Source organism: Vipera ursinii (genome assembly GCF_947247035.1).
Source record: "Vipera ursinii genome assembly, chromosome: 1".
NCBI classification, from domain to species: Eukaryota; Metazoa; Chordata; class Lepidosauria; order Squamata; family Viperidae; genus Vipera; species Vipera ursinii.
The window spans coordinates 318,448,802-318,476,123 of NC_139512.1; the positions used below are offsets into that span (position 1 = coordinate 318,448,802).

At 39.3% G+C, this 27,322-nt stretch overlaps 1 protein-coding gene across 2 annotated transcripts; it reads right to left on the minus strand.

The window, feature by feature from the left end:
• Positions 1-1,923: 1,923 nt before the first annotated feature.
• On the minus strand, positions 1,924-26,930 carry POLR1B (RNA polymerase I subunit B). 2 transcript variants are annotated; one of them, XM_083349524.1, is made up of 16 exons: positions 26,561-26,930; positions 25,412-25,579; positions 24,093-24,239; positions 23,474-23,606; positions 21,582-21,718; positions 20,805-21,028; positions 18,221-18,392; positions 17,027-17,198; positions 14,965-15,246; positions 12,554-12,687; positions 12,064-12,234; positions 11,324-11,362; positions 10,700-10,856; positions 6,738-6,934; positions 5,045-5,292; positions 1,924-3,487 (listed from the first exon to the last, which is right to left on the minus strand). In XM_083349524.1, exons 1-16 carry the CDS (start codon positions 26,735-26,737, stop codon positions 2,608-2,610), a joined length of 3,438 nt encoding a protein of 1,145 aa, XP_083205650.1. In that variant the 5' UTR covers positions 26,738-26,930; the 3' UTR covers positions 1,924-2,607. The 2 variants fall into 2 exon arrangements, with proteins under 2 accessions (XP_083205650.1, XP_083205651.1); XM_083349525.1 differs by lacking the exon at positions 11,324-11,362 and having other exon boundaries at positions 26,561-26,928.
• Between the last annotated feature and the right edge of the window lie 392 nt (positions 26,931-27,322).

Sequence of the window (27,322 nt, forward strand, 5' to 3'; positions counted from 1 at the left end):
GAGCATTAATTTTGAGCATATTTGACTGGAGCCAAAAGAAACCAGAGTACAGCAACCAGTAGATTTCCTTCACTTGCCAAATAAAGTTTCACAGGGAAGGAGAATGTTATAAGCCAGGCATGTCAAACTGCCGGCCCATGGGCCGGATGCATCATACTGAAACTGCACCCACCTCATTGCCGGCAATGGAGAAAAAGTCATGATACATTGCGCGACATCAAGTGACGTCGTGAGTTTAATATGCCTGTTATAAACTTATAGTCTAATAATGACAAAATACTGTTTGGATAAATAATCCCAACTGTAGGTAGGATTAATCAACCTTGATTGATTCTACAAAGGCTTAAGTCGGGTCCTCAATCTTGGCAACTTTAAGACTTGTGGACTTCAACTCCCAGAATTCCTCAGCCAGCTTTGCTGGGAGTTGAAGTCCACAAGTCTTAAAGTTGCCAAGGTTGAAGACCCCTGGCTTAAGTGAAATAGATACTATAATAATTCCAGGAATGTTACTTTATTGTGATAAGGTCTAACAACAGAATATTGAATGCTAATCCTATACAGGACAGAATAAAGGCAGGGCTGTTTTGAGTTCGTGTCACATGCTTTCCACTTTGCTTGAACTGAGTTGCAGTTTCACTCCTTTCAGCATTCTTCTCTTCCCAGATGACTCCCTACATTCCTTTACCAGAGCCACTTTAGGCACAACCATTGTCCAGACTGCTTTACCCACAATAGTTTTGATCTTTTATTTGGAGGTAAAATGCACTAAAAAAACCCTGCATCCAGTCTACTAAATGGGGGTCTGTTATCTCCATGTTTTACTGTATTTTGAAGTATGCCATTTGTACATTAAGACAGAAAAAGTTTAGCTATAAGATTGTTTAAATCTTCAGCCTTTTAATGATCTGTGCATTTGTGTGCACTGTGCAAAAAGTCATTAAAAAAGGTCATCATGGGTAAAAGTATACTTATATGATATTCCATAAGGATGAAAGCTGCAGCCATTCTAACGTTCCTAAACACTTGTGATTCAGGCTACAAATTAGGATATGAAACTATGAAGTTAAGACTGTGGCGTCCCTTGGTTACTTTACTATAGATTAAAGGACTAATGTCCAAATGTGTGTGGTGGAATAGAGGGGCTAGATCCTGAATTTCTATTTTATTTTTCCTTCCTTCTGCTCACTGATCTAGTCAATTTTACATTAATTCAGATGCCAAAAATGGATATTATTGAAGGAATAAAAATATTGAATTTATGACTTTCTAGGAATTTGACTAATAATTTCATTTTAATCACAACCTCACTGAGGAACACAAATTGTTTGCCAGTCATGGTTTTTTTTATCCTTTGATTTCTACCTTCTGGTTTTATGCACATGGCATGCTCAAATGCACTAGATGAAATGCAGTGAACTGTAATGATCCCCATTAATATACATGAAGTTATACGTGTATTTTTCTGGTCGAAAGCCTTAAGAGTACTTTAAAACTAACCTAGAATCAAATCCACTAAAATCAGTAGCAAAGAATGCTTGACTTAAAAATTTATTTTAAAAAGCTCAATCTTTTCCCCAGAGTAGATTTTTTTCTCTGTAGGTTTATGATCAAAATAGGCAACATTCTAGCAATGTTCCCAAAAAAGTCAGCAAGTACTTTAATAGAGAAAAATTGTAAGAATATGAATTACAATTGTGTTTCTGCTCCTACTTTGTGAACAATGTTAGATAAATGAGAAGAGTAAAACAAGAACTATGTCATTCCTAAGCCACTTTCAAATCATGACATCTTGCCAGATGCAGGATACAGATAACAAAAGACATGTGTGCAGTTCAGGACTGGCAGGCATGCCTGAATGTCAAACAAATAACAACTCAAGCAGACAGTGCAGCCATCTCCCCTCAAAATGGAGAGAGCAGATAATACAGAATCTTTCTGGGTATTTATTAAATACAAATCAGTCAGAACCCCTTTCATCTTTAACTGAAGGTAGTAGCTTCAGTCTTCAACTGAATTTTGAAGAAAGCGAAGGGAAGTGAGAGAAGGAAGAAGAAAAAAAAGAACAAGCCATCATGTTGCTCTTTCTCCTTTCCTTATAATAGCCACATCAAGGAAAGTGCTATAAAGGCACTCTGACATCACTTCTCAGTTCTACCTATTAGGCTGCAGTCAAAATAATATCCTGCTTAAACAATGTAGACAGCTATTAAACACTAAAATGGCACAGGGACATCCTAGCATCTACTTGTTTTCTATAGGAAAAGCTTCGGATGTCATTTCCTGCGTTTCCAGCTTTTCTTTGCTGTCAGGGACAGATGTGAACCCCAAACAGTAAAAGAAAAATTATCAAGCTTTCTGAGAACAGGGAGCATTGCATTAAATTAAATTGCATTCAATCCTTTTAAAAAGGCCCAAGACTTGTGCTGTTTGGCTTATTAAATAATTCCAGACATCTCTAGGGTGATTTATTTTTTTTTGTAGACAATATGCTGAGTGCCCCTTTCCTTTTAAGTATATATCAGTCTGATCTTACAGCACTACACAAATTAATCTCCCTTTATTAACAACTTCCACAAAATTAGGAAAGGACAGCTCAGTTTGTCATAATTACTGTACATCAAGCTTCACTTTGACATTAATGGCAGCCAATTCTGCCACAAAGCAGCGGAAGACATAAGGGACAGCAATTGTTTCAATGGTGCTACTTTGGTCACAAGAGGCGCAAACGTATTGTCGGGCACGCGTGGTGGACCAGGCTGGTGGAGCTTTCAAGAGAGGTGAGAGGAGACTACCGCAGTCAACACAAACATGGGCCACTGAACGATCTGAGCAATTGAAGAGACGATCATGCAGCAAAAAGGACGTGCCATGAGCCAACAGAGCATCCCGCTCCATCTCCCCAAAGCGGATGCCACCCTGAACGTTCCTTCCTCCAACAGGTTGGTTGGTGACTTTATCTCGGGCTCCTGTAGTCCTCACCTGAAATTTGTCAGAGACCATGTGCCTCAGCCGCTGATAATACACAAGACCAATGAAAATGTCTGCTTCAAGCTCTACTCCAGATACCCCACTGTACATCCTCTCCGTCCCATAGTAATTATAGCCAGCAGCCTTCAGCAGCTTGCCAAAGTATTCAACAGCGGAATTCTCTTCAGAAAATGTAAATGGGGTTGCGTCGTGACAGAGTCCGTGAAGCGAGGCAGATTTTCCTGCCATGCTCTCAATCAGCATGCCAATGGTCATTCTGGATGGAAAACCATGGGGGTTGAAGAGGATGTCCGGCACCATTCCACTTTCAGTAAAGGGCATGTCTTCAGCTGGCCACAATCGGCTCAAGATGCCTTTCTGTCCATGACGGCTGGCAAATTTGTCCCCAATTGTTGGATTCCGGGGTACTCTGAAAGTGATGCATACACACTTGAATCTTCCGGTTCCAGTATCATTGCCGCACACCTTGATGTTATCTACAATACAAATTTCCTTATTCCTAGAAAAAAGGAAAGAGTTTAACCACTACCAGAAGAGCTCCTGCAGGGTATTTCTAACATATTTTGGGAGGAAATAAGTACTTGCATAAGGCAGAGACTAAAGAGGTGAAGATAACCATGCCAATGCTATACATATAAAGACGTGCCAATGTATATCTCAGCGTAATAGTGTTCTGAATCTTAACTGTATTTGTTTTCAGGTTGTTTTGCACACAGAACAAAGTATTTGTAGAAAAGGAAAATTATTTATGTCCTTAAAAGTCTATAGTTTAATACCAGAGCATGGCTTTCAGAAGTCAAAAAATTATGGGTCCAAATGGACTTTCCTATGACTTTGCAAAGCTTCTGTCATCTGCTAACACAGACAAGATTGAGGTAGCTGGACACATCATCTAATATTATGGATAACATTTGAAAATACAATTTCCAAAAAGTTATCTGGACTTTGGAGTCCAGGCACCAGGAAATGTGCCATGAATTTAAAAGTGCTGTCACTTAACTTCTCTTCCTTTCCATTGCATTTACAGTGGCATGATCATATCCAAGAGATTAACAGTAAAATATGCTGCCAGCCACACAAGCAACAGCTCCCTGTTTCTTACCTCAGAGTCAGACAATTCTCAATCAGATCTAGTCATGTTTTGCCCACAAACACTTTGTTTCTACATGAATAAAATTAAAATACCAAAAGTACTTTTACCAAGCTGCTGAGGAATTTTAAAGTTAGTTGAGTATTCAATACAGATTTACAAAGTGATAACGAAAACAGGAAAAAAAACTCCTTCCAAGGCAGAAACGGCTGTTTTCATGAGGTAGACATAAGTTTTACTGTATATAATTACTTGTGACACACAGAAAGAAGAAAAAGATTGTTTTCCCTTCTTCCCTCATAAGTGTAAAAGTTGGGATCATCAAATAAGATTGACAAGTAGATTATAAGGAATTTGGACAAAATATTATTCTTCCTCTGCACATAGACTACATAGCTAATTTATGGATTTCCTTGATGCTTGTGGGAGAACAGCAATTCAGATAGCCACAAATGGGGATTAAATTAATTCACTAATTTTACTGTTTACTAGTGGCATTCACAACTACACACCACTACATCCAGAGGCAATATACCATTAAAATAGCCTGGTGGGGAGGAAGAGGAGGGGCCTTTTTCTATCAAACTTCTTCCATTAACTTTCTTTTGCATCAACAGTAAAAATGATCTATAAGGAAGCAAGTCAACAAGGTCTTGCAACTAGAGAAATTACAGAGAGGGAGAGGGAAAAAATGCTTGTAGAAAAAGTGTGAGAAATGAGAAAATGCCTTTCCTAAGGTTGCTTACTCAACATCTTTGGAAAAATGGGTGACAACTTGCACATTCCGGTGTGTGTGTGTGTGTGTGTGTGTGTGTGTGTGTGTGTGTGTTAGGGTGATCCAACAGGGCCATGCTTATGTTATTATGCTACAGTACCCAAACAATTGAGACACCCATGTGATTTGCAAAAAGCATTTTCCAGTTTTCTACTGGAAACAATGCTGAAACACCTACAACCAGCACTTACTTATGGTAGGTCACAAAGCTTTCCCCTGTGTTGAGATTCACATAGCTATAGTAAGGATCTCCATATTGAAGTCTAGCTCCAATGTGGGGCAGGCCATCGGGGTCCAAATTCTGCACAGGTTTATCATGCCCAATCCCAAACACTAGATTGTCTTCTCCTTGCTTTACTTTTTCTGCAAGGTCAATGCGTTCTGTCTTGTAGATGCTGCCATGTGCAAATCCTCTCTCCCAAGAAGATTTGCTCAGGATCTAAGGAGACACAAGTTCACACTGAGTTAAAGAAACAATGCCTTTGTAAGTGCAAACGATCTTGTTTCCCACATAATGGGATAGCTACTTTCAGATTTCCCCACTTTCTACAAAACCTAACCCACCTCCAAATGTGTTGGGTACTACTTACAGCACCGGAAGGGTACACAGCCTGTAGCACAACACACCAAAATGGCATTACTTTGGATCTGCTGGTGTTTGGGGAAGGGCTGCTCGGATTTCAAAGTGCCTGAAATTACTATCTCACCTTCAAAGATATCCCAAGCCAACAGGCCTGACTTGAATGGTGACAGGCAGAACTCTTATGGTTAAGATTAAGCTTAAACAAAAAGTTAAGCTTAACATTTCCAAGTTAAATGAAAATTGTTCCTTTTGAACTTTAAAACCACCTCTTAACCTGGGATAGGTTATAGTGAATGTAGACTAATAGGTGATCTTTATTTAAGCAATGATGCTAATGTATGCAACTCCTTTCAGGAAAATTCTTGTCAGGTGCTTTCTACAAAGAACAACTTTTCATTCCCAATTGATGAGGCAGAAATATTTTCACCACAGAGATTAAGACCATTTCGGGTAGTCCTTGACTGATGATCAGAACTGAGAGCAAACTTTCTGTTGCTAAAGGATATTTATTGAGTTTTGTCCCATTTTATGACCTTTTTGCCACAGTTGTTAAGTGAATCACCACAGCTCTCAAGTTAATAACCTGGTTGTTAGGCGAATCTGGCTTCCCCATTGACTTTGCTTTTCAGAAGGTTACAAACGGTGATCACATGACCCCAGAACATTGCAATGGTCATAAATATGAGTCAGTTGCCAGTCATCTGAATTTTGTTCACGTGACCGTGGGGATGCTGCAATGTGAAAAACGGACAAGTCACTTTTTCCAGTGCCATTACAATTTTGAATGGTCACTAAATAAACTGTTGTAAGTTGAGGACTACCTGTATTGGGAAAATCAAGTTTATCATATTTCATGTGCCACCGGTCAGAGAATGTCGACTGGTGGCCCCCAGGGGGAGATCTTTCTCTGTGGGCGCCCCGGAACTATGGAACCAGTTACCGGTTGAGCTCCGGACGGCGCCCGATCTTCGCTCCTTCCGCCGCGATCTAAAAACATACTTGTTCGAGCAAGCCGGCCTGGCCTGAGGGGGGATTGGTGGGGTTTTTTACTATTTTTATTGGGGTTTTTTATTATGTATTAACTGTATTTTTAATTGGGCATGTATTTAATTACTTTTAACTTTTGTAATTCTGTGTTTTATTCTTGCCCTGTACACCGCCCTGAGTCCTTCGGGAGAAGGGCGGTATAGAAATATTAATAAATTAAATTAAAAATTAAATGTGATTTTTCACAAGTACAGAAAGAAAAAGAAAAGTACCCTGAAGATTTCCTATCCACATCTGTTTTACTATGGCCTTACCATCGCATCTTCCATATCATAACCACTATAGGAGATCACAGCAACAACTGCATTTGTTCCGATGGGATAAGAATCCATGTTGTAATAATCATATATGGATGGCCGAACTAACGGGCTTTGAGGAGTCTGAAGCCGATACAGTTTGTCATCAGATCGATACGGGAAGGTCAGAAGTGGAAAACCCATCGTCTGCTTACCTGGGAGCCACAAGTGGGGGGTAGAAGAGGGAAGGGGAAGAAAAAAACAACACAGAATGATTATCTACAGTTGGAAAATGTATTTAAAATGGATTGCAACTTTCATTAAGGGAATGGCCATAAATTGGTTGCAAATCTCATGTTTTCACTTAAAATGATAACAATCTACCATTAATAGGTAATTGGCTATATAAAAAGATTCCCTCTGTTTCAGACCACAGAGTTTTTGCTAATCGGAAGAGACAGAACAGGAGTAAAGATACAAATTTCCTTTCCTTTCTTTTCCCTATTTTGTTCAGTGAGCAGTCCAAATTTCTCAGTTCAAATGTCTTCCTTCTTTGCCACTGAACATTTAATCCCTTCTTCTCCTTTCTAAGAATATACTCAATGTATCTAAGATGGCGGCGTCTGGAATGGCTGCGGCAGCATTGGCTCTTGAAGGCAAATAGTTTTGGGAGGGATAGTAAGGGCTATAGGCCACATGATCAGGAAATTTTAATGTGTTTGAGCAAGATGGTGGAACTAAGGTAACATACGACATACGACCGACAATCTTTGCCGGCATGGTGAGTTTCTAGTTGTTTTGGAACTGTTGGTGAGACTGTTAAAAGTCGTTGGCACTGTTTGAATTTGTTCTACCAGCAGCAAGATCTGACTGCTGGCCCAGTGATGGATTCTACTGAAAATCAGGGCTGTTTCCAGAGGAGGCAGAGGAGGAGAGGACCTGGAGCTTATGGAGCAAAGGAACTGGATAAGGCTGTCGGCAGGCCCAGAGGAAGAGAGAGAGGCTTTTGGAGGAGTTGGTGGTGGTGGCAGCGTGCTCCAGGGGCGAAAAGAAGCAAGGCCTCTTTAAGGAAAAGGTGGAAGAGTCAGGATCAGAAAAAGGAAAGAAGGCGAGGTTGTCAGGATACAAGCAAATTTGAGGGCTAATCCACATGGAACCCCATTTCCATCTGTCCTGTGTGCCATCGTTCACTCCCTAGAGACTAAAATGGACAATGTGAAATTTGAGCGGGCCACGAACAAGGAGTATATATCGGAGGTGGTGACCTTTTGAGAGCTGTATGCAACGAAATTTCATTTTGATGTATGCCGATTGGTGTACATTCAAAGTGACAATAAAGTTATCATTATCAACGTAACTTCAGTGTTACAGTGGACAATGTAACATGTCCAATATGTAAAAATAAAATTGACATGGATTAACCTACTTGTTTGCTTCATACTAACTCTACAGTTAGCACATGAGAGAAGCTCCACAAACATGACTACAACTCTGCCAGGCTGGTAAAGTCCGGATCCCAGTGTCTAGTGAAACTATGTTTCTAACTTTAAGGAGAGTAAACAACAGATACAGTACACATACTGGAGATACACACATCCATACTAGTCCAAAATCTTATTTCCAAAATGGCAGAGCCAGAACAACCACTACAACAACAAAAAAGGACACGTATCTGCAATCAGGCATAAGAGTCCCTTGCTATTCCTAGAGCAGCTTTCCCCAACATTTCTGGGTTGGCGGCCCAGCACGGGGGGGGGAGGGGATGGTTTTGTGCAAGGGGGAGGCACACGTGTATGTTAGCACAACTTCGTTTGTGTGAGCGCTGGGTGCGCACGCCTGGTGCTCGAGCAAGTGGGGCTGTGAGTGCTGGGGCTCACTGCTCATGTGAGTCAAACAGGCCACAGCCCAGTAGGTTGGGCACCCCTGTCCTAAAGAAAAAAATTTCCAGAAAAATAGGTATGGAATCCAAGGGTAGAAAAGGTTCTCCATCTCTACCCTTTTGTTCTCTCCCTCAGTGAAAAAAATGGCTTCTCTGTTTCCCTTAGAATGTATGTCTCAATTACCCAGTTATAATGTGACCCTCAGCCTAAGAATCCTCTCAGTCTGTAGTCCTGAGGTGCTCCTTGGTTTATAAAGCAGGAAGCCTCTGCAACAGTGGCAGAAGGAATGTGGCATCTCTGAAGACCCAAGGTCAGCAGTGTCTCAGGGCAGCCCTGTTCTTGTTGCATCAGAGGAATGTCATCCAACAACTCTATTTAACTCTAATTAACCTACGTCCTTTTGGGGAATGCAGGTTGAAAGATCATCCCGCAACCTCGTGAAGATTGGCTGAATAAATGCGTCACTGACATGAACAGGGTCCTCTGTGAAATGTGCTCAGTCACCAGCATGTTGGCTTCTTGCCCAATCTAACCCTGTGAGAAGCTGGGGAGGGGAGGGGGAAGAGAATGAACTAGAGATCTCAGAGATAAGCAATGCCTCTTTGAGAAAGGGGATAATGGCTGCCAACTTGAAAAATGTAATTGGGAGCCCCACAACTCAAAAAAATCTTGCTTTTAAATTATCTTAAGATGACTGCCATCCAGCTCCCTCTTTTTAAGAAAGACGAGAAATCAGCTGGGCTGCAGTTACACGTGCCTTGAACTTTAAGCTCACTCCCATGTTATTGAACATCTATAAGAAAAGGACAGAAGTGTCTGGGGAAAAACAGCAGGCATTTTTGGCATCAAAAGGACAGGAACGCCTGGGTTCCTTTTGTGTAAGTTTTTTTGTCATTTCTTGTCTTATACTATTTTTATCATATTTACAGTATGTTATATTGCATTTTATTAGTAGTTATTTGGATATTAGCCACTAAGAGGAGCTGAGCAGATATAAGTATTAGTTAAATAAGCAAATAAATACATGTCAACGTAATTTTAATGGAAAAAAACCTCATCTTCCTTTTCGATAAATATAGTAAATATTATAAATGAAATTGAAAAGAGCAAAGGATCAAAGTACAGAAGTAACTTTTACAAAAATGTGACATGCAACAAAACAATGTAGCATAAAATACTATTTATAGTAATCAACTTCACTTTTTCCTAAATTCGCTATTCTATTCATGCTGCCAAAAGTCTCTCTCTTCCCCTCATTTCCTACCACTCAGCACGTTCCTGTTTTTTTCTGGAGTATTCCCAATTTGTATTCTATTCCTTTTTTTTCTACAGTTGTACAAAATATGGATTTATTTTTTTTATTTTTATTTTAATCCCATTTATATCCCACCCTTCTCCGAAGACTCAGGGCGGTTTACAATCTAAGCACAAATCAGTGTGCTTAGCAGTAGCCTTCATTCTATGTATATGCCTGCTTATTAGGGCTTTCGCCCCCCCCCCCCCCAAGCGGCATTATTACAAAGTCAGCTTATTGCCCCCAACAATCTGGGTCCTCATTTTACCTACCTCGGAAGGATGGAAGGCTGAGTCAACCTTGAGCCTGGTGGGACTCGAACCTGCACTAATTGCACTAATGGATGTTCTTACAAACCTGTATATAACTCCTGTGCAGAGATTTCTTGTTAGGAAATACTTAACTAGGCAGGCGGGGAGGCCTCAACTTTGGATTTAGTTTTTGAGTCCTTGTGCAGACACAATATGTCTAGAAGTTATTTTCCCCTTAAACTCCATAGAATCTTATCCATCTGTTCCCAGGCTGAGGCTGGCAGTCTGGGGAGATTCTTGTGTAATAGCCAGAATAGAATAATACTGACACCCCCTAAACTCCGCTGAAGACGTTACTTAGCCTGGTAACAAAATGTTCGGAAACCAACCCACAATCTCAGAGAACAAACCTTCACCCTCAGAATAGAATAAAATAGTGAGCTTGAACCTGTCATGTGTAGGTCTGGTTACTTCTGCCTGTCATTTCTTGACTACAAAGATGCATACTATGAAGATAATTGAACAATTCCTAGTAAAGCAGCAATAAATACATACCCATCTGACACTGGTACATGTTTCTCGGACTTTGGTTGTGATCAGAGAAAGGAATGAAACATGCCACCACACTTAGCATGCTATAGGGAAAAAGCTCCTGATGAGTGGTCAACCCAGGTTCAATTTCATCCTTGGACACTGCAATGTTCATGAATACCTAAGAGAAACACAATTTCCATCACTTTCAAAAGCTATCAAATCCACTGAACTTCTTCCAGTTCCGGTTCTTGTTATTACAAGAATATTCATTCTGCAAAATTAATCCAATAAAACTTTAGCCGCCCACTGCCGAGAAATTCAAGTCTTAATGTGCAATATCCAGAAGGCCATTGTTTTCAGTGCTCTTGATATTAAGAGTTTATGATAATGTTCATGATAATGGCATCATACTGTATCTCGTCATGTATCTTCTAAAAACATATCTGCCCAAGTTAAAATATCCAAAATTATAAAAGACAGCAACCAGAATTAAATGGCCTTAGATATGCCAATATTGCTTGGACAAAATTCAAAGGTCTTATTAATGATGCTGTTATCAACTACAATTCTACAAACTGTTACAATTTGTTCTAAATTGCAAGAGAAACACTTGGAACTACTCAGTATTATAGAATACATACTGACCCAGCTCCCCAGAGATTCAAGCGAGTGTACTTTTTCAGCCTATTTTATTTTGGGGGGAGGGACACACAAGTAAAACATGTTTTATTCTTGAGCTAGTGGTATTTGAAAACATACAAATCTGAGATTAAGTGAGCACAATGGTCTGTTGCTTACTATTTAAAATGGACACTTGCTACTCTTAAGAAAAAGGGTTCAACTAAGCTATTACTGATCAAATACACCAGTGGTTAAAAATACACTTCCAGGTTCTCCCAACACTCCCAAATAGTAGTCTAACAAAAACAAAAACAAAGCTCACATCACCAAATTTTTCAACAAATGTTTGAATGCTTTCAGGGACAAAAATACAAAAGCTTGCAACATCGATGGGGGAAAAATTCAAGTGTAGAATTGTCAAGATCTTTAAGATTTGTCAGTCTTACAAGATTTTGCCCACTTTTCATTCCATTTCATTTTGGTGCCCTCTCTCAAGTTCTGAGAGACTGGCAAGGTCAGGAAACAGGAATCACCCGGATTTCAGGAAAGATTTTCTGATAATGTAGAAGAATTCTGAAAATGTATCCAAGACATTCTCCGATACAACTTATACCTAGTATAATTTAGGCAGATCTATTCTGCCTCTCTTTCTCACACCCCCCCCAAATGCATTTTACGTCACATATGAGAGTTTCCAACAGTTGAAATATAATAAATTAGTCTTGGATTAGCTGATGCTTTATTATAAATATTAAAAGTGTTACCTGTTCCATTGTTCCAATCCATTCTTCTTTCCCCAACACCAGGTTTTGTACAGGACGCATCATCCTACAAGCGGTAGTGAAAATAAAGAGTCCTGGGTAGAGACTGGGTTTCCCCGTCATCGGAATAAGAACCACTTCTGTCCAACCCGGAATTTTCTTTTCTTGCATTGCCTATTAACAAATATCAAGACTCAAAATGATTTATTTTTATATCCTTCAGCAGAAAGAAGAAATAGCATTTAAAATAATTCACAAAGTATTAATAATAAACTTTGTAATATTTAAAGAAAATTCAAAGCGAGGAAGGAGAAACATAAAGTGACTTCAGCAAGAGCTATAACTTTTGAAGGAAGTAGAAATGCACCTAGAATATCATCTAATTCTGAATGACAATCATGGGTGCCAATCACCCAATCAATGAAATGACACAATTTTCCAAGAGTGGAACTGATATATATATATATATTGCAGCTAAGCAAAGAAGACTCACTTTGAAGTGCCTGAAAGTCTCCACAAGATCAGGAGCCTGATCCTTCTCTATCCAGCCCACCAGAGCTCCATCCAATGTAACTGGATAACATTCAGCATAAGGTTGGTTTGGTACACCATCAACTGGGGTAACACCTATGGAAATATTTTGTGGCCATGCTTATCATGTTATCATGAACAACTGTACAGAAACTTCCCAGACACTTAGTGGAGTCTAATTTAACATCTTCTCACTAATATCCTTGGACTACAACTCCTAAAATTCCCCAGTATAGTTAAAAGACACAGATGGGATTTGCTTTGATCGAGGAACCCTTATTATGGACGGAAGTGTCTGGAAGACAATGGTAGAATATCTTTTAATGTAAAAAATTGGAAAATCTGAAAACCAGTTAAAGCCACCAACTGTATTTGAACCTAATGTATTCAAAGCCTCAATTTAACCACAAACTAAACAAATTGGTGAAAATCTCATTAGCTGCCTCATGTCCTCCTCTGGAAAATAATTAGTGTTTATTTCATAGATTAGGTTCAGGAAAATGAAATATCTTAAATCATGCTACTTGAGGTAGTGTTCTTTCCCAAGCCAGTTCATTCATTTTTAGAGACTGGTTGATAAATAGTCCATTTATATAATTTCAAGGCTTTATGAGATTCATCTGATGGTCAGATTACAGTGTGTGGAACATCTTGAGACCAAATCTTTTTAAAAAATATTTTTTATATTCTTCTTGCAAGTGAAAAATATTATTCCAGCGCTATTTTAACTTAAATACCAATCGATAGTTAACTCCTGGAGGGGTTTTTTCCATTATGTTACTGTATACCTAATGCTATTTCTTAAAAGCATTTCTTGTTTTCCTCAGTATTCAGCCAAAAAGCTTCCAGAACGGTTATAAATATAAATAGCAAGGCAAGATCTATCGTCAGGTTTACTATATAAAAGGCATAATAAACAATATAAAAGGGAAAATGAGGAATCAAATACTAGTTCTTAAAAGTTATAAATTATATGTTGTTAATAATGTAGATATTAGCATCTTTGTTAGGAGCGAATGGAGAAGAAACTGATTAAATGAAATCACTGGATTGCTACAAGTTTACGGTTCTTTTGTGATAACAAATAGTCAAATATTTAAAATTAAAAGAAAATGTTGTAGGAAAATGTACGAAAAATCCTTTGTGCTTCTAGTCTACCTAGTTCTGTGTGGCTGCCATCATAGGGCAGGATTTTTTTAAAAAATAGGGATAGATGGATGTGTCTTTATCCTCAGTTAAGTTCTTTCTCAGTCTAGTTTCATTTTGGCTTGCTTCCACATCCATTTAGTGTTTTAAAATTTGCATAATAACCAGTGGACATTTCTTCAACTATACCCCTTTATCTATATTCTCTCTAAATTTATAGTGTATTTTTTTTTCCAACACAAAGCATGTCAAGTGAAATTGTGCACATTTTTGTGTAACCTTTGCCGTTAACTTACCGTAAATCACACACTAAATTACAACATTGTTGAAAAGCATCCAGTTTGGTGTAATTCCATTCCATTTTGAGGAATATGAATTATGTAAGTTCACATAAAAAGATGTTATCAAATGGATTTCTCTCCCATCTTTATTTTCAACTACATAGGCAGAGATAATCTGCTTGTAAATACAGATAGCCCTCGTCTCATAATCATTTAGCACCATTTGAAGTTACAACAGCACTGAAAATAGTGACTTATGACCAATTCTCACACTTCTAACCGTTGCAGCACGTTCATATGATCAAAATTCAGGTGCTTGGCAACTGGCATGTATATACATTGGTTGCCGCATCCCAGGGTCAGGTGACTGCCCCGTGACCTTTGCAGCCAGTTGTTGACAAGCAAATTCAATGGGGGAAGCCAGATTTGCTTAAGAATCATGGCAGAAATGATCATAAAACTAGGAGTGACTCACTTCACAACTGCCTTGCTTAGTGACAAAAATTCTGGTACTAAATGTGGTCGTAAGTCGAAGACTACCAGTAGGCTTCTACAAATCCTTCAGAATAACTGCTGCAGAATGCATGCAAGTGCACGTGACATACTTTTTCCTGAATTGTTACTGGAGTTGTGCCAGATTCACATGGCTACTTTGGCTGCTCCTGACTTGCCAAGTCTATGATCTACAGGATGATTTTAGAATAGTGTTAAGATGCAGTGGTACTTTATGAGGAAAGACTGATCATTGGAGTATTGCTATTGATCTGAGGATTCGGATACATCTTCCAGGGAATGTTAAGATACGTCAAATCCAGTGAAAAGACCCCTGCTTTTTTAAATGGTTCTACACTTGCAGAAATTATACCTCTGCAAAAGTGATCGTCTTGGTATTAATTTGGTTTCCCATAAAAGCATTTTCTGACCATTTCAAATGATCAACACTCACCTAAAGAGCAAAGCAACGGTAGCAGAGATACAGTGTGGAATGTCTGGGTTACGATCTCACAGGGGGCTGTCATGTGGTTCATCAAGCCACAAGGCTCGCCATCTGGCGTGTGGACAGGACAAAGGAAGCCCCAGGACTCTGGCAACAGCTTGCGCACTGTTGTGGTTCTCATCTTCATGAAAGCAGCTCCTCTGTGCACGCAGCGGAAGTGGGAGAGGTAGCGGAGGAAGTTCAGCTTGTCTGCTATCACACATAGACCTGACACTTGCAGCATGCCCAAACCTTGGAAAGTCATAAAGGGGGTGGGGGGGGGGGGAGAGGGAGAAATAGAAATCTGATCTTCTCCAATTCTGTTTTTAGAGCAATTGTTTGTGAACAGCAGCAGTTTGGTGCTATTATCAGGGACAGAGTGTGCCAAACACTCAGCTCTAGCTGCATTTGTATTTCTCAGTGAGATGTGTGACAACTGTTACGACTTCAGATTTTAGATAGGGAATATCAATACTCTTAGGATTTAAGAGATCAGAAAAGAACAAGAAGTCTTGCAGGCATTGCATGGATTCTCTGATCTCCTTTTTGGATGCAGTATTTTTTTATCCAGTGTTGCTGATTGTTTGCAGAAATGTAATTTCGTTAGCAACTTAGCTGACAAGAGCTGACCCCAAAAATATAGTCTCACAAAGAAAAAAAATTGCACTTTGGAATACAACAAACAAAACTCAAATATGTAAGTTTATTACATGGGTTTTAGTTTGTATACTCCATCCTAAGAAAATTTAACATTCAACATTCAAATCATCAAAATTTGGGAACAAAATGTTATTTTTTAATCCAATTTTTACACCACTCATCTCACTTTCTAAATAATTCTGGGTGGTTTAAAAGAAAAAAAAAAGCTTTAGAATTCACATACAAATCCATACAAAAATAAACAAATTTAAAGAGTTGTGATATATCATGCACATACAGTAGATCTGAATGTTTTTTTTAATTCTTATTTTGAATTATCTGAACTGGTTTTTCTAGATGTTTTTAGAGTGAGAAAAGCTAGGCAACAGGGAAATCTCATCACAAACAACTACCCATCTACAATGCTTTAGAACAGGGTCTCAAACTGCCAGCCCGTGGGCCGGATGCATCATGTGGAAACCGCGCCCACCCCATTGCTGGCAATGGCAAAACTGTCCTGATACGTTGCGCGACATCACATGATGTCGCGAGTTTGACATGTCTGCTTTAGAACAAGGCAAAGAACAAAATCATGTTAAGCAAACTCTGGATTTCGCTCTTCATACCATGCAGCTACTCATGGGAAGAGTCAGCCACACTATCTCTGAGCCATTAAGCCACATTAAGATTTAGTGGCACATATGAAGAAGCTGACTAGGTTTTGCTTATGATCTGCCCCCAAATGCCTATAACTTGCTAAAATATTTAAAAACGCCCAAGGAATATATGTATTTTATACATAAAGCCAAAATTGCTTTCTTCAGGAAACTGCAACTTTTCCTGGTAGTGCATGGAGGCTATGCACCTTCTTAAATGAAACAAGTATTTTGCTGGGATTATGCAGCTACTTTGTGGTTTCTAAGAGTAAGCACCTATTTAATGGCATATAACCAATCAAAACACAACCAGGAAAATATGCTCTTTTAAGAAGACACCAGTAAGTGTGGATATGTGCAATTCATCCCTAGTACACTATCGGGTAAGATCTAGCAGTATGTCTGATGAGCTGAAAATTTTTGACAATTTTTCAATTTGCATCACTGGTTCAAATGGAGAAATGAAATTAAAAATTCAGTATAACTCTTTTATGAACTATGATTGCAATCTCTGCTATTAGGCTCAAACAGGAGAGATCCAGCACAGTATACATTACAGAAAAAAGGAAGCCATTGTTTTCTGAAAATGCTTTTTCATAAAACTCTGGACTTGAATAGCACATCTAACATTATTCAATAATTCAATTAAATATTTCAAGGCCCTTTAGGAGTATAAGGTTGTACCAATTTAGTCAGAAACAAAGCCAGATGCATAATTAGATTGCAGACAATCCTACCTGACTTTGAGCGCAGGTTACCAGTTGCCAGGAGATATTCAAGCATCCGGGTGAGATCTATTCCCATGCCAAGAATTTTTATCATGTTTTCTGAAGTAATTGTTATATTTGACTTCTGAGCTTTCTTATCTAATGCTAGTTTAACTGAGTGTAGCCAAGATTCCATCTTTTCCTGAAAGAGAGGATGAAAATAAGATAGAGGGCTTTAAAACAAACACCTTCTATGTTGCCACATGAAGTATATCCAAGTAAATGGTAATTTCAGCAAGTTTGATTTATAGACATTTAAGACTAGACTGTAAGAGGTGTTAGGTAAATTAAGAAAATGTTAAATAGTCTATTAATAGTAATTTAGTCACTGTATTTTAAATGGAGGGTCAACACATACTTTGAACCCAAACAGGCATTTGTAAGATTCTGAAACTCAACTTTCTTGGATGCTCAACTTCCCTCAGGTGATGCCCTTTTTGTCACTAGCTTCCGGCAATTTACTCCATGACTTAATGCTATAGACAAAACACCAGTGGGATTTGCAACAAGGCAAGGAAGGAGTTGGAGCAATGTAATACAAAGCCATGGATTCTTCACACCTCTTGATCACGGCTCCTTATATAAAGAGGAAAGGTTTCAGCTTCAAGGTTAGAAAGAATCTACATGTTGACAGCATCTAGACTTGATCCAAGCAATGTTAAGGAAAATGTAGATGGTGACATATGTCATATAGTTTTAAAGAAATGTGGTGCCCATTTGAAACAAAGTCGCTGGAATTTAGGAACTCTCCTGCTGTTTTATAAATCAGAAATATCTATACTGGTGAAAAAAATTCTTGAGTCATCCAATAAGGAGCCTTGGTGGTGCAGTGGGCTAATGCCTCCTTAAGTAACACCAGCTGCCTACAATTAGTGCAGGTTCGCATCCCACCAGGCTCAAGGTTGACTCAGCCTTCCATCCTTCCGAGGTAGGTAAAATGAGGACCCAGATTGTTGGGGGCAATAAGCTGACTTTGTAATAATGCCGCTTGGGGGGGCCCCCGAAAGCCCTAATAAGCAGGCATATACATAGAATGAAGGCTATTGCTAAGCAGATTTGATTTGTGCTTAGATTGTAAGCCGCCCTGAGTCTTCGGAGAAGGGCGGGATATAAATGGGATTAAAATAAAATAAAAATAAAATAAAATAAATTTAAAAGCATTACCTTTAAAAACATGAGGTAAAGTTGTCCTGGGGTGAGCACTTCTTGATTCATTAAGCTATCAGGATTGTCCTCCATGCAACCCTCTTTGGCTAAAGTAAAAAGCTTTCGTGTCATGAGACAAAGCAAGTAGAATTTCTCAGCTTTCATTTTCAAATGTATGCAGATGCACTGGCTATAGGAACAATTAATAAGAACAAAATCACCCACTGAATGTCCTTAATCATCTTCCCAATCAAGCAGCATTCACTGTCTACCCTATTATTCAATGTGGTTTAAGAAGAAAACTATTCCATAGAGATCCTAATATAAATTCAGTATATTAATGTAGAAAAAGTAACCAACATCCTTCAGATGATTTTGATTATAAATCCCAAAGTGCTCTCCTTCTGGGAACATGGGCTAGGGTTCTTGAGATTTGAAGGTCAAAATATCTCAAACGTATCAATATGATGATGATGATAACTTTATTGTCACTTTGAATGTACACCAATCGGCATACATCAAAATGAAATTTCGTTGCATACAGCTCTCAAAGGGTCACCACCTCCGATATATACTCCTTGTTCGGGGCCCGCTCAAATTTCACATTGTCCATTTTAGTCTCTAGGGAGTGAACGATGGCAAATAGGACAGATGGAAATGGGGCTCCATGTGGATTAGCCCTCAAATTTGCTTGTATTCTGACAACCTCGCCTTCTTTCCTTTTTCTGATCCTGACTCTTCCACCTTTTCCTTAAAGAGGCCTTGCTTCTTTATATATACCAATATACCAAGAGCTATGAATTCTTTGTCATTAGATAAGACCGTAAGACTTATTATACAACCCTGGAAAGATAAAATATACATTTGCTTGCAGCAGTGTTTTGTTGATATGTGGCTCTGCCTACATTTTAGAAGTACTTAAAAACAAAAGGATCAATAAGAGAATTTCCAAACAATTTTGTTCCATAATTCTATCAAGAACAGGTAGTCCTTGAGTTATGACCACAACTGGGATCAGATTTCAGTTGTTGAGCAACACAATTGTTATGCGAGACATCATTTGAGTGCCCACATCACTGCTTTGTTCAATGAATGCGATCCTGCCACTCCTGGTGTGGTTGTTCAACAATCACACAGGTTGTTATGTGATGAAGTCCCAGGTAAGGAGTGCGGGGTGCCTTGGGGGGAGGGTGTTGAAAACTCTGGGAGGCTGTGCTCAGGAGCTGAAAATCCTCACTGCTGAAATTCAAGCCCTTGAGTGGAGAGATATTCCCACACAACCTGCACGCAGGGCGGTTCACCCTTGGGAGTCCATGAATGGAAGGGAACTCCTTTGGCGGGGTGCAAGAATGGAGCTGAAATCTTCAGGATTTCAGCTCGGTTTCTGCATTCTGCCAAAGGAGTTCAGCTCCTCTTGGGAGGCAGCTCTTTCAGGCAGCCCGCAGAGATAAGAGGGAGTCCTCTCAGCAGGCAACTGCAGCTTGTAACTTTCCTGCCAGCTTCCCCATTGACTTTCTGGGGAAGCCAATAGAGAAAATTGCAAATGATTGTGGGATGCAAAGTGAGAACAGGTTGCCAAGCACTTACATCACGATCACGTGACCATGGATGGAAGTGCTTCATGGACTGTAAAGCATCCTTTCCGAGGCCATCGTAATTATGGACAATTGTTAAACAAGCGATCATAAGTCAAGAACTATCTGAAATTTCTTCTAGTGTTCAGCTAAAACCTACACTGTCTGCGAATAACAGAGAAAAACTATTATTAACCCAGGATGAATTTGACCCTGAATTTAATGATTCACCCTACTCCCGGACAATTTCACAAAAAAACACTCGTGTGACTCTAAGACAATTTCAGAAAAAAACACTCGTGTGACTCTTGGTGGAGCAGTGGGCTAATGCCTCCTTAAGTAACACCAGCTGCCTGCAATTAGTGCAGGTTCGCATCCCACCAGGCTCAAGGTTGACTCAGCCTTCCATCCTTCCGAGGTAGGTAAAATGAGGACCCAGATTGTTGGGAGCAATTAAGCTGACTTTGTAATAATGCCGCTTGGGTGTGTGTGTGAAAGCCCTAATAAGCAGGCATATACATAGAATGAAGGCTACTGCTAAGCTTGTAAGCCGCCCTGAGTCTTCGGAGAAGGGCGGGATATAAATGGAATTTAAAAAAAGATAGCAATTCTCTTAATCAAAAGACCAATTACATTTTCCTTAGTCTTTATTTTAGGGAAATAAATAAAGGATTTGCCCTATTTGTTTAGCTGAGATGGGCAGTGTAGAAATTTGATAAACAGTTGTTCATGTACATGAACCATGCAGTCATGACTATTGTGCACCTATCCTTCTCAAGCCAAACATATCTAATTCCTCCAGGCCAAATATAGCTGGTCCTTTCCTCATAGGGCCTCCAACCGTAATTTATATTCTTGGTGAAGCATGACACCGAGAACTCAATACAATACGTGAGATGATTCAAATTAAAAGGCAATACTTCATGTAATATATAAACTATGGTTCAGTTAGGAAATGCTTAGGATATTGTTAATTTTCTGAGATGCACGGCATCAGGTTCAGTCTGATCCTAATCAGTTGTACGTACTTGAAAAGGAACTCTCCAACACGTTCATTAGAGTACCAATCAGGAAGGTTCAATTTTACTCTGAAGCGCTGCCCCAAGAAGATCAGCACTTGCTTCTGGGTCACACAGCCATCCTCTGTGACCATCCTCAGCATTTGAGAGACACAGTTCTTATAAAAAGTATCATCTTCTTTCCCTTTAATCAGTTCTTGGAAAATCTGAAAGTCTGAGAAACCAACCAATGCCTGGAGCAGAAAAAAAATAAAAAGTTGGAATTTTTAGATGTTTCGGGGCTTGGTTAATAAAGAATTCATAAAATCATTTACTGAAGTTATTATATTTCATATTCTTAATCAGCAGTATTCTATACAGTATTCTACATTACATAATTTGGTAAGAGTGGCTTCATAATGATTTGGAGAAGGCAAAAACCTTCCAAAAATACAGTAGAAGCCCATCTCTGCACAGCAATATCTAAAAATAGTTTCTCTGCCACTGAACTGTGTTTGAGATACACATGTTGTATTAGGCTGGTCAACCAATTCAGGATTTGATTTCTACAACTGAACCAAGTCACAGTCACTGTGTGGTAAATAACCATTTACACCAGCTAAGTTCACTACAATAGGGCCCTATGCCGCCTCCTAACAAAAGAAAACTGCCTGTTCTTTATTGCTACCTGTTGCTGCTGAACTGGACAGAACTAATTCTTATTATGGTTTTGCAAGCAAGGCTATTGTCCCACATCTTATACTTCTGAAAATCGTAGCTCCTTGAGAACAAAATATAATGACATACCTTAAGGAGAAATCCCAGTGGGATAAAGAACAGCTCCTTCTGATAGATGAAGTTCACCATCACCGAACCACTATCAAGATAGTGTAAGGTCATGTTAACAGCTGTATGTTCATCTCTAACACAGTGCATCGAGACCCCTAAACACCATCAAAAGAAACACATCTTAATATTACTGTTTTATATTACTGTCAAAGTTGCCTTATTCAGGTAACCTATGCCCTACAGATGTACAGTACTAGAGGTATGCTTCCCAGAATTCCTAGCTAGCCTTGTGCCATTCGACGGCAGACAAACACGGCATTTCTTTTGCTGAAGGCAACAAGTTGCTACACAGAACTACAGGTAGTCTTCAGGTTACAATGGTAACTGGGAGCAGAAGTTCCTTCACTAAGCAATGTAGTTATAAAGAGCACCATGACATGATCTCATCACTTTGTGACAGCAATTCTACCAGTCCCTGTTGCCACTGTTTTAAGTGAGAACTGTGGGTTCTTAAGCAAGGGCTGCAAATAATAATAATAATAATAATAATAATAATAATAATAATAATAATAATGATGATGATGATGATGATGATGTTGTTGCTATTGTTGTTGAAAGGGACCTTGGAAATCATCTAGTCCAGGGGTATCAAACTCAATTTCATTGAGGGCCGCATCAGCACTGTGGTTGCTCTCAGGGGGCTGGGTGGGCATGGCCAGGGTGGGCGTGGCCTACTGGGTGGGCGTGGCTAGAGTACGTATGGCCTACTGGGTGGGCGTGGCCAGCTCTACATTGTTCGCATCAAGGGTGCCTATGGGGGCCTGGGCAGGAGTGGGACAGATCTGAGGGTCTCTGGCAGAAGGAGGGTCTCTGGGCCAGGGCCAAGGCAGTGGGGGCCGTTCCCTCACTGTTTGCAGGATGGCTTCGCGGGCCACATGAAACCACTTCGCGGGCCGCATCCGGCCCCCGGGCCTTGTGTTTGACATGTCTGATCTAGTCCAACCCCCTGCCCAGGCAGGAAACCCTGTATGTGACCACCATGTGGGAAGAGATGATGAAACTGGATCCCAGACAAGCCGGTCAGTTACCGGCAGGCACTACAGAGAGCGGGCAGGTGCTGCAGGCTAACACTACAGAGTATAAGATCCCTATGCTGCCCAGTTCACCGGGAAAAGAAAAAAGCAGGAGAAGGAACATTTTGATTTTGCTCGTGGGAAGTTCTTTGTGAAAGTTGCAAATGGAAATCATATAATCCCAAGAAACTTTTGAGGGCCCCTCATTTAGCATTGTTGTAACTTTGAACAGTTGCTAAATGAGTGGTTGTACGTAATGACTACGTAAGACAAACACAAAGAACTGGTGTGAGATTGAACATAAGGGGCATGTTAGAATTTTCAATCAAAAGCCTATCTGAGGATCAGTCTCCAAGAAGGAATGAGGACTGAATAAGTAATGAGTATGGTGAAAAGCGCATTTAATTTAAATTAAGATTATCATGTAATCTTAAACACAGTTTAATATGATTTTCTCCCGTTTATTGTCCTTCTATTTCACAATGATCTAGGTCAAGAATACTCTAAGCCACAATATAATTTGTTCACCTTGGAGTTGTTTCAATCTTTAAAACTACACATATAGCACTGTGCATGAACTCAATCTATACTTTGGAAGAAATTTGTAATTAAGGAAGGCAAAGCAATATAAATACTATGCAATCACAATGCAGTATTTAGCAGACTTTCTCACAGTTCAGATTAAAAAATGTCCCAAAAAATATTAAAGACCGAATTAGATCAGAAACAAAATTGTAGAATACGGTGTATCTAAAATATCTAGTTTCTACTGAGAGAAATAGTAAAACGATGTGAACAAAGACAATATGTAAGTAAAATATGTAAGTAAAAAGTTACCATATTGTGTGTAGCCCGGACCTCTAGATTTCCATTTTGGTTTTATAATTGCAAGAGGAAAGTTGCGCCGAGGCATAATCATCATTCTTATCACCTTCTCTATTCCATTAATTATGAAATAACCACCCATTTCCTGCCCAAAGTGTAAGAAATAACAATTAATCATAAACCGAGCTGTGAGGCAAAAAAGGATCAAACATTTCAGCTGATCAACCTAGAGTTTTCAGTGAAGTACAAAATTGGGAGAAAATGAAAATTTTGAAACTTTTATTTTTCACAAGCCCTATCTTTTTAAATATATTCAAGAGTAAGTACAGAAAAGCAGGCAATCTAAATTATTACCTATTGCAATATTTGCTTAAGTTTCTGTGGTTTTTTTGCATTTTCAAAGTGTTGAATTATTACCATTAGATTTTACATTTTAAAAACTGATACAACTCTTCAAAAAATCCATCATCATCAAATAATAATTATATATATATATATTTAAGAAAAAATAAATATTTCCCCAAAGGAAAAAAAAATCTCAGAGAAGTACTTCTAAAATGGATGTTTAAAATCCACTGAAATAACAAGATATATTTTGCTTTACAAACCAACCAACCAAATTAAATAATACCTCTTCTTCTTCATGATGTTGGATAAGCGCTTTGGGAGAAAGGCTATGAAGATGACAGAATTTAGATTTCACCATAATTGGAATATTCCCAAGGGTCTGTTTAATAATTCCTTTAGGAATTCCATTCACTGACCAGCTGATATCAGCCTACACAGGAGGGAAAAAAAGTAATTTTAGGGGGGAAAAATGAACAAAATAACTTTAAAGGATACTGGGATCTCTATTGAAAGGAAAAAAAACCTCATTAACAAAAAATATCTAAAGAATATTTACCTATACTATGTATAAAACTTTTAAATGTTACACACACAAATGCACACCCCGATTATTTATTTATAAAATTTATTGGCCGCTCATCTTACCACAGGGTACTTATGTTTATTATTAATACACTGGTTACTGAAATATTGTTCAGAAATCTGGCTAAAAAAATTAGAAAATAGTTAATTGCAGTGCAGATGGAGAGTCTGTGAATATAGCTAGGATCTTAAATGATGAGGTTCCATAGAATAAAACTTTACACCTTATCTATCAGAGAGAACGTATATCTAAATTATAGTCTCCAGCACTTAGAATCAAAATGCTTTCAATTTATGTTATTGGACATGAAGCCTTCATAATAAACAGCTTTATATGTTAAATACACCCCTGTGTAGAATCATTCTTTTTCTACTAGAACAGGGGCCCACCCCATTGCTAGCAATGCAAAGAGTCGTGATACGTCAGGACACGTCACGTGACAAGTTTGACACCCGTGTACTAGAAACTAGTGTCACCCATTTAAATTGCCAATCATAATTACATCTTGCAATCACAAGTAGTTCCTAAAGCTGCCATTACCTCACTTAATTGGATGACCTCAGATTCCAGTATTGCCAAAAAGGGAAAAACATTATAACTGAGCTTTCTATGTTTGCTCAGAAGGGACGCGGTGGCTCAGTGGGTTAGGACGCTGAGCTCGTCGATCAGAAGATCGGCAGTTTGGCGGGTCGAATCCCGAGTGCCGCGTAGCAGAGTGAGCGCCTGTTACTCGTCCCAGCTTCTGCCAACCTAGCAGTTCGAAAGCACGTAAAAATGCAAGTAGAAAAATAGGGACCACTAGGGTGGGAAGGTAACAGCGTTCCGTGCACCTTTGGCGTCTAGTCATGCCGGCCACCTGACCACGGAGACGTCCTCGGACAAACGCTGGCTCTTCGGCTTTGAAACGACTAGCATGCATGTGCGGGGGAACCTTTACCTTTACCTTATGTTTGCTCAATGCTTTAAACAAAGTTCTAAATCTAAAACACTTGGAAATATTATTTTATTCCTCTACTTACAGTCAGTTTCCCACGGTAGGTACTTCTACGTGCTCGACATTCTGCTGGATAAACTTTCAGCTCTTTACATATACTCCCTTTTGGTACCATGGGAGGGCTGATGGTGGCCCCTGAAAAGGCCAAAGTAATCCGATCATTCTTAAAAGCAAACTCCAAAGGAGGAATATCCTAAACAAAAGAGCAGAGTTTATCTTATGTCAATTAGTACTGGAAAGGATGTTAAAAAAATCTATCCTGGACAGGAGAGATATTTTTGTGGCTGGGATATCAAACAACATTGTTTTCAATGCACAGGTGCTTTTCACTTTCTAAATTGTCAACTAGCAGCAGCCATTCTGTCAGGCAACAAAGCAGAGACCATTTTTGGTCTTTCCCAATTTGTAATCTTGTGTCTAACAGGCCAGGTACAGGTGAGCTTATTACATTAAAAACTGGAGGTGATACTTTTTCTTTCCTTCTTCCCTCATTATCCTTTTCTTTGTCTCAAGACTTTTAAACTATGAGGATTTTGAAGCCAAAGTGAGAGCCTTTTTCAGCTGAAGACTGGGATTAAAAAACAAGAAATGGTGAAGATTTCATTTGTGTGACATCTACTATACACTACTATAAGCCTGATAAATATGTTCTCACAGAAGAAAAACATCTCTATGCTGGAGCTAACCAATATAATAGCCCAAAATTAGAGGAAAAACATAAGACAAGAATAGAGTCTTATAGAGAAATGTGAATTTACAAAAACACAAAAAAGTGTGAATTTACAAAAAAAAATCCTCATTTTTTCATACTGTACCTCCTTTTCCAACCTTAAGAACAAAATGCAATATTTATTTATTTATTGATGGGATTTATGCTGGGGGCTGTTAAACTCTCGCATGACACTTTTCTAGAAACTATATAAATTGTACCAAAAATTCATTTTTAACCAGCCTGTCAAAGAGATCTGATAAATACAATGAAGATATTGCCTCTTTTTTTTATTTGTTGAGAAGGAAATCTCCAAATGGGTTGGGGGTACCCTCTTCTCTACAAGGAAAAGCTTCACTTTTATATTATTTCCCATCCCGGTTCCTTTTCGATTCCCCCCACCCTTAATCCGCTGCCCACCTCGCAGCAATTTTTTAAAAAATCTTTCCTTTTCAACTTCCTTACCTGGACGGCACGGCTCAGTCCTTCGCTTACAGCGTAGTTGAACGACTCAATATGAGCCCGTGTAATATCCTGAAGGGCAGGCCGCTGTTGCTCTCTGGGCAGGCCGTAGTCCGGCGCCGTAAGATGCTTAAGGCTGGGACCGCTGGGCAAATTCCTCCATTTGCCCGCAGCATCCATACTTTTTCACGTGCGAACAAACATGTGAGCTTTCCTCTTACCGGAAGACAGACATAGGCATCTTTACCTTCCTTCCCGCCTTTGCCCCAAAGCTTGCTGGGACTTGTAGTTAATAGAGTCCAAGCAAGCGAGAAGAGCCTTCTGCTCCCAGGATGCAATGCGCTCACGCTTTCTTTCTCCGTAAGACGGGGAATAATTTATAAGACTCCGTCTTTGCTGCCGCAGAATTGGATTTGGTGCCAAATTCTTTACTTAGGGGTGTCAAACTTCCGGCCCAAAGGCCGGTTGCATCATGCGGAGGCCGCGCCCACCCTAGCTCCGGCAATGCGAAAAAAGTCGCGATACGTCGTGACGCGTCACGTGACGGGGCGAGCTTGACACCCGTCAATGGGGATGCTACAATTTTCAGAAAATCAGCTTCTATGGTGCAGAAAATACAATTTGGCATGGTGGTGGGGAAATCAGCAGTCAAATCTTTATACTTAATTTGCATTGGCACAACTTTTCAAGTAATAGAGGTGGAGGGTACTCACATATAGAGTAGTATATTAAATTACGACGTGAAGTAGTAATATAACGAAGGAC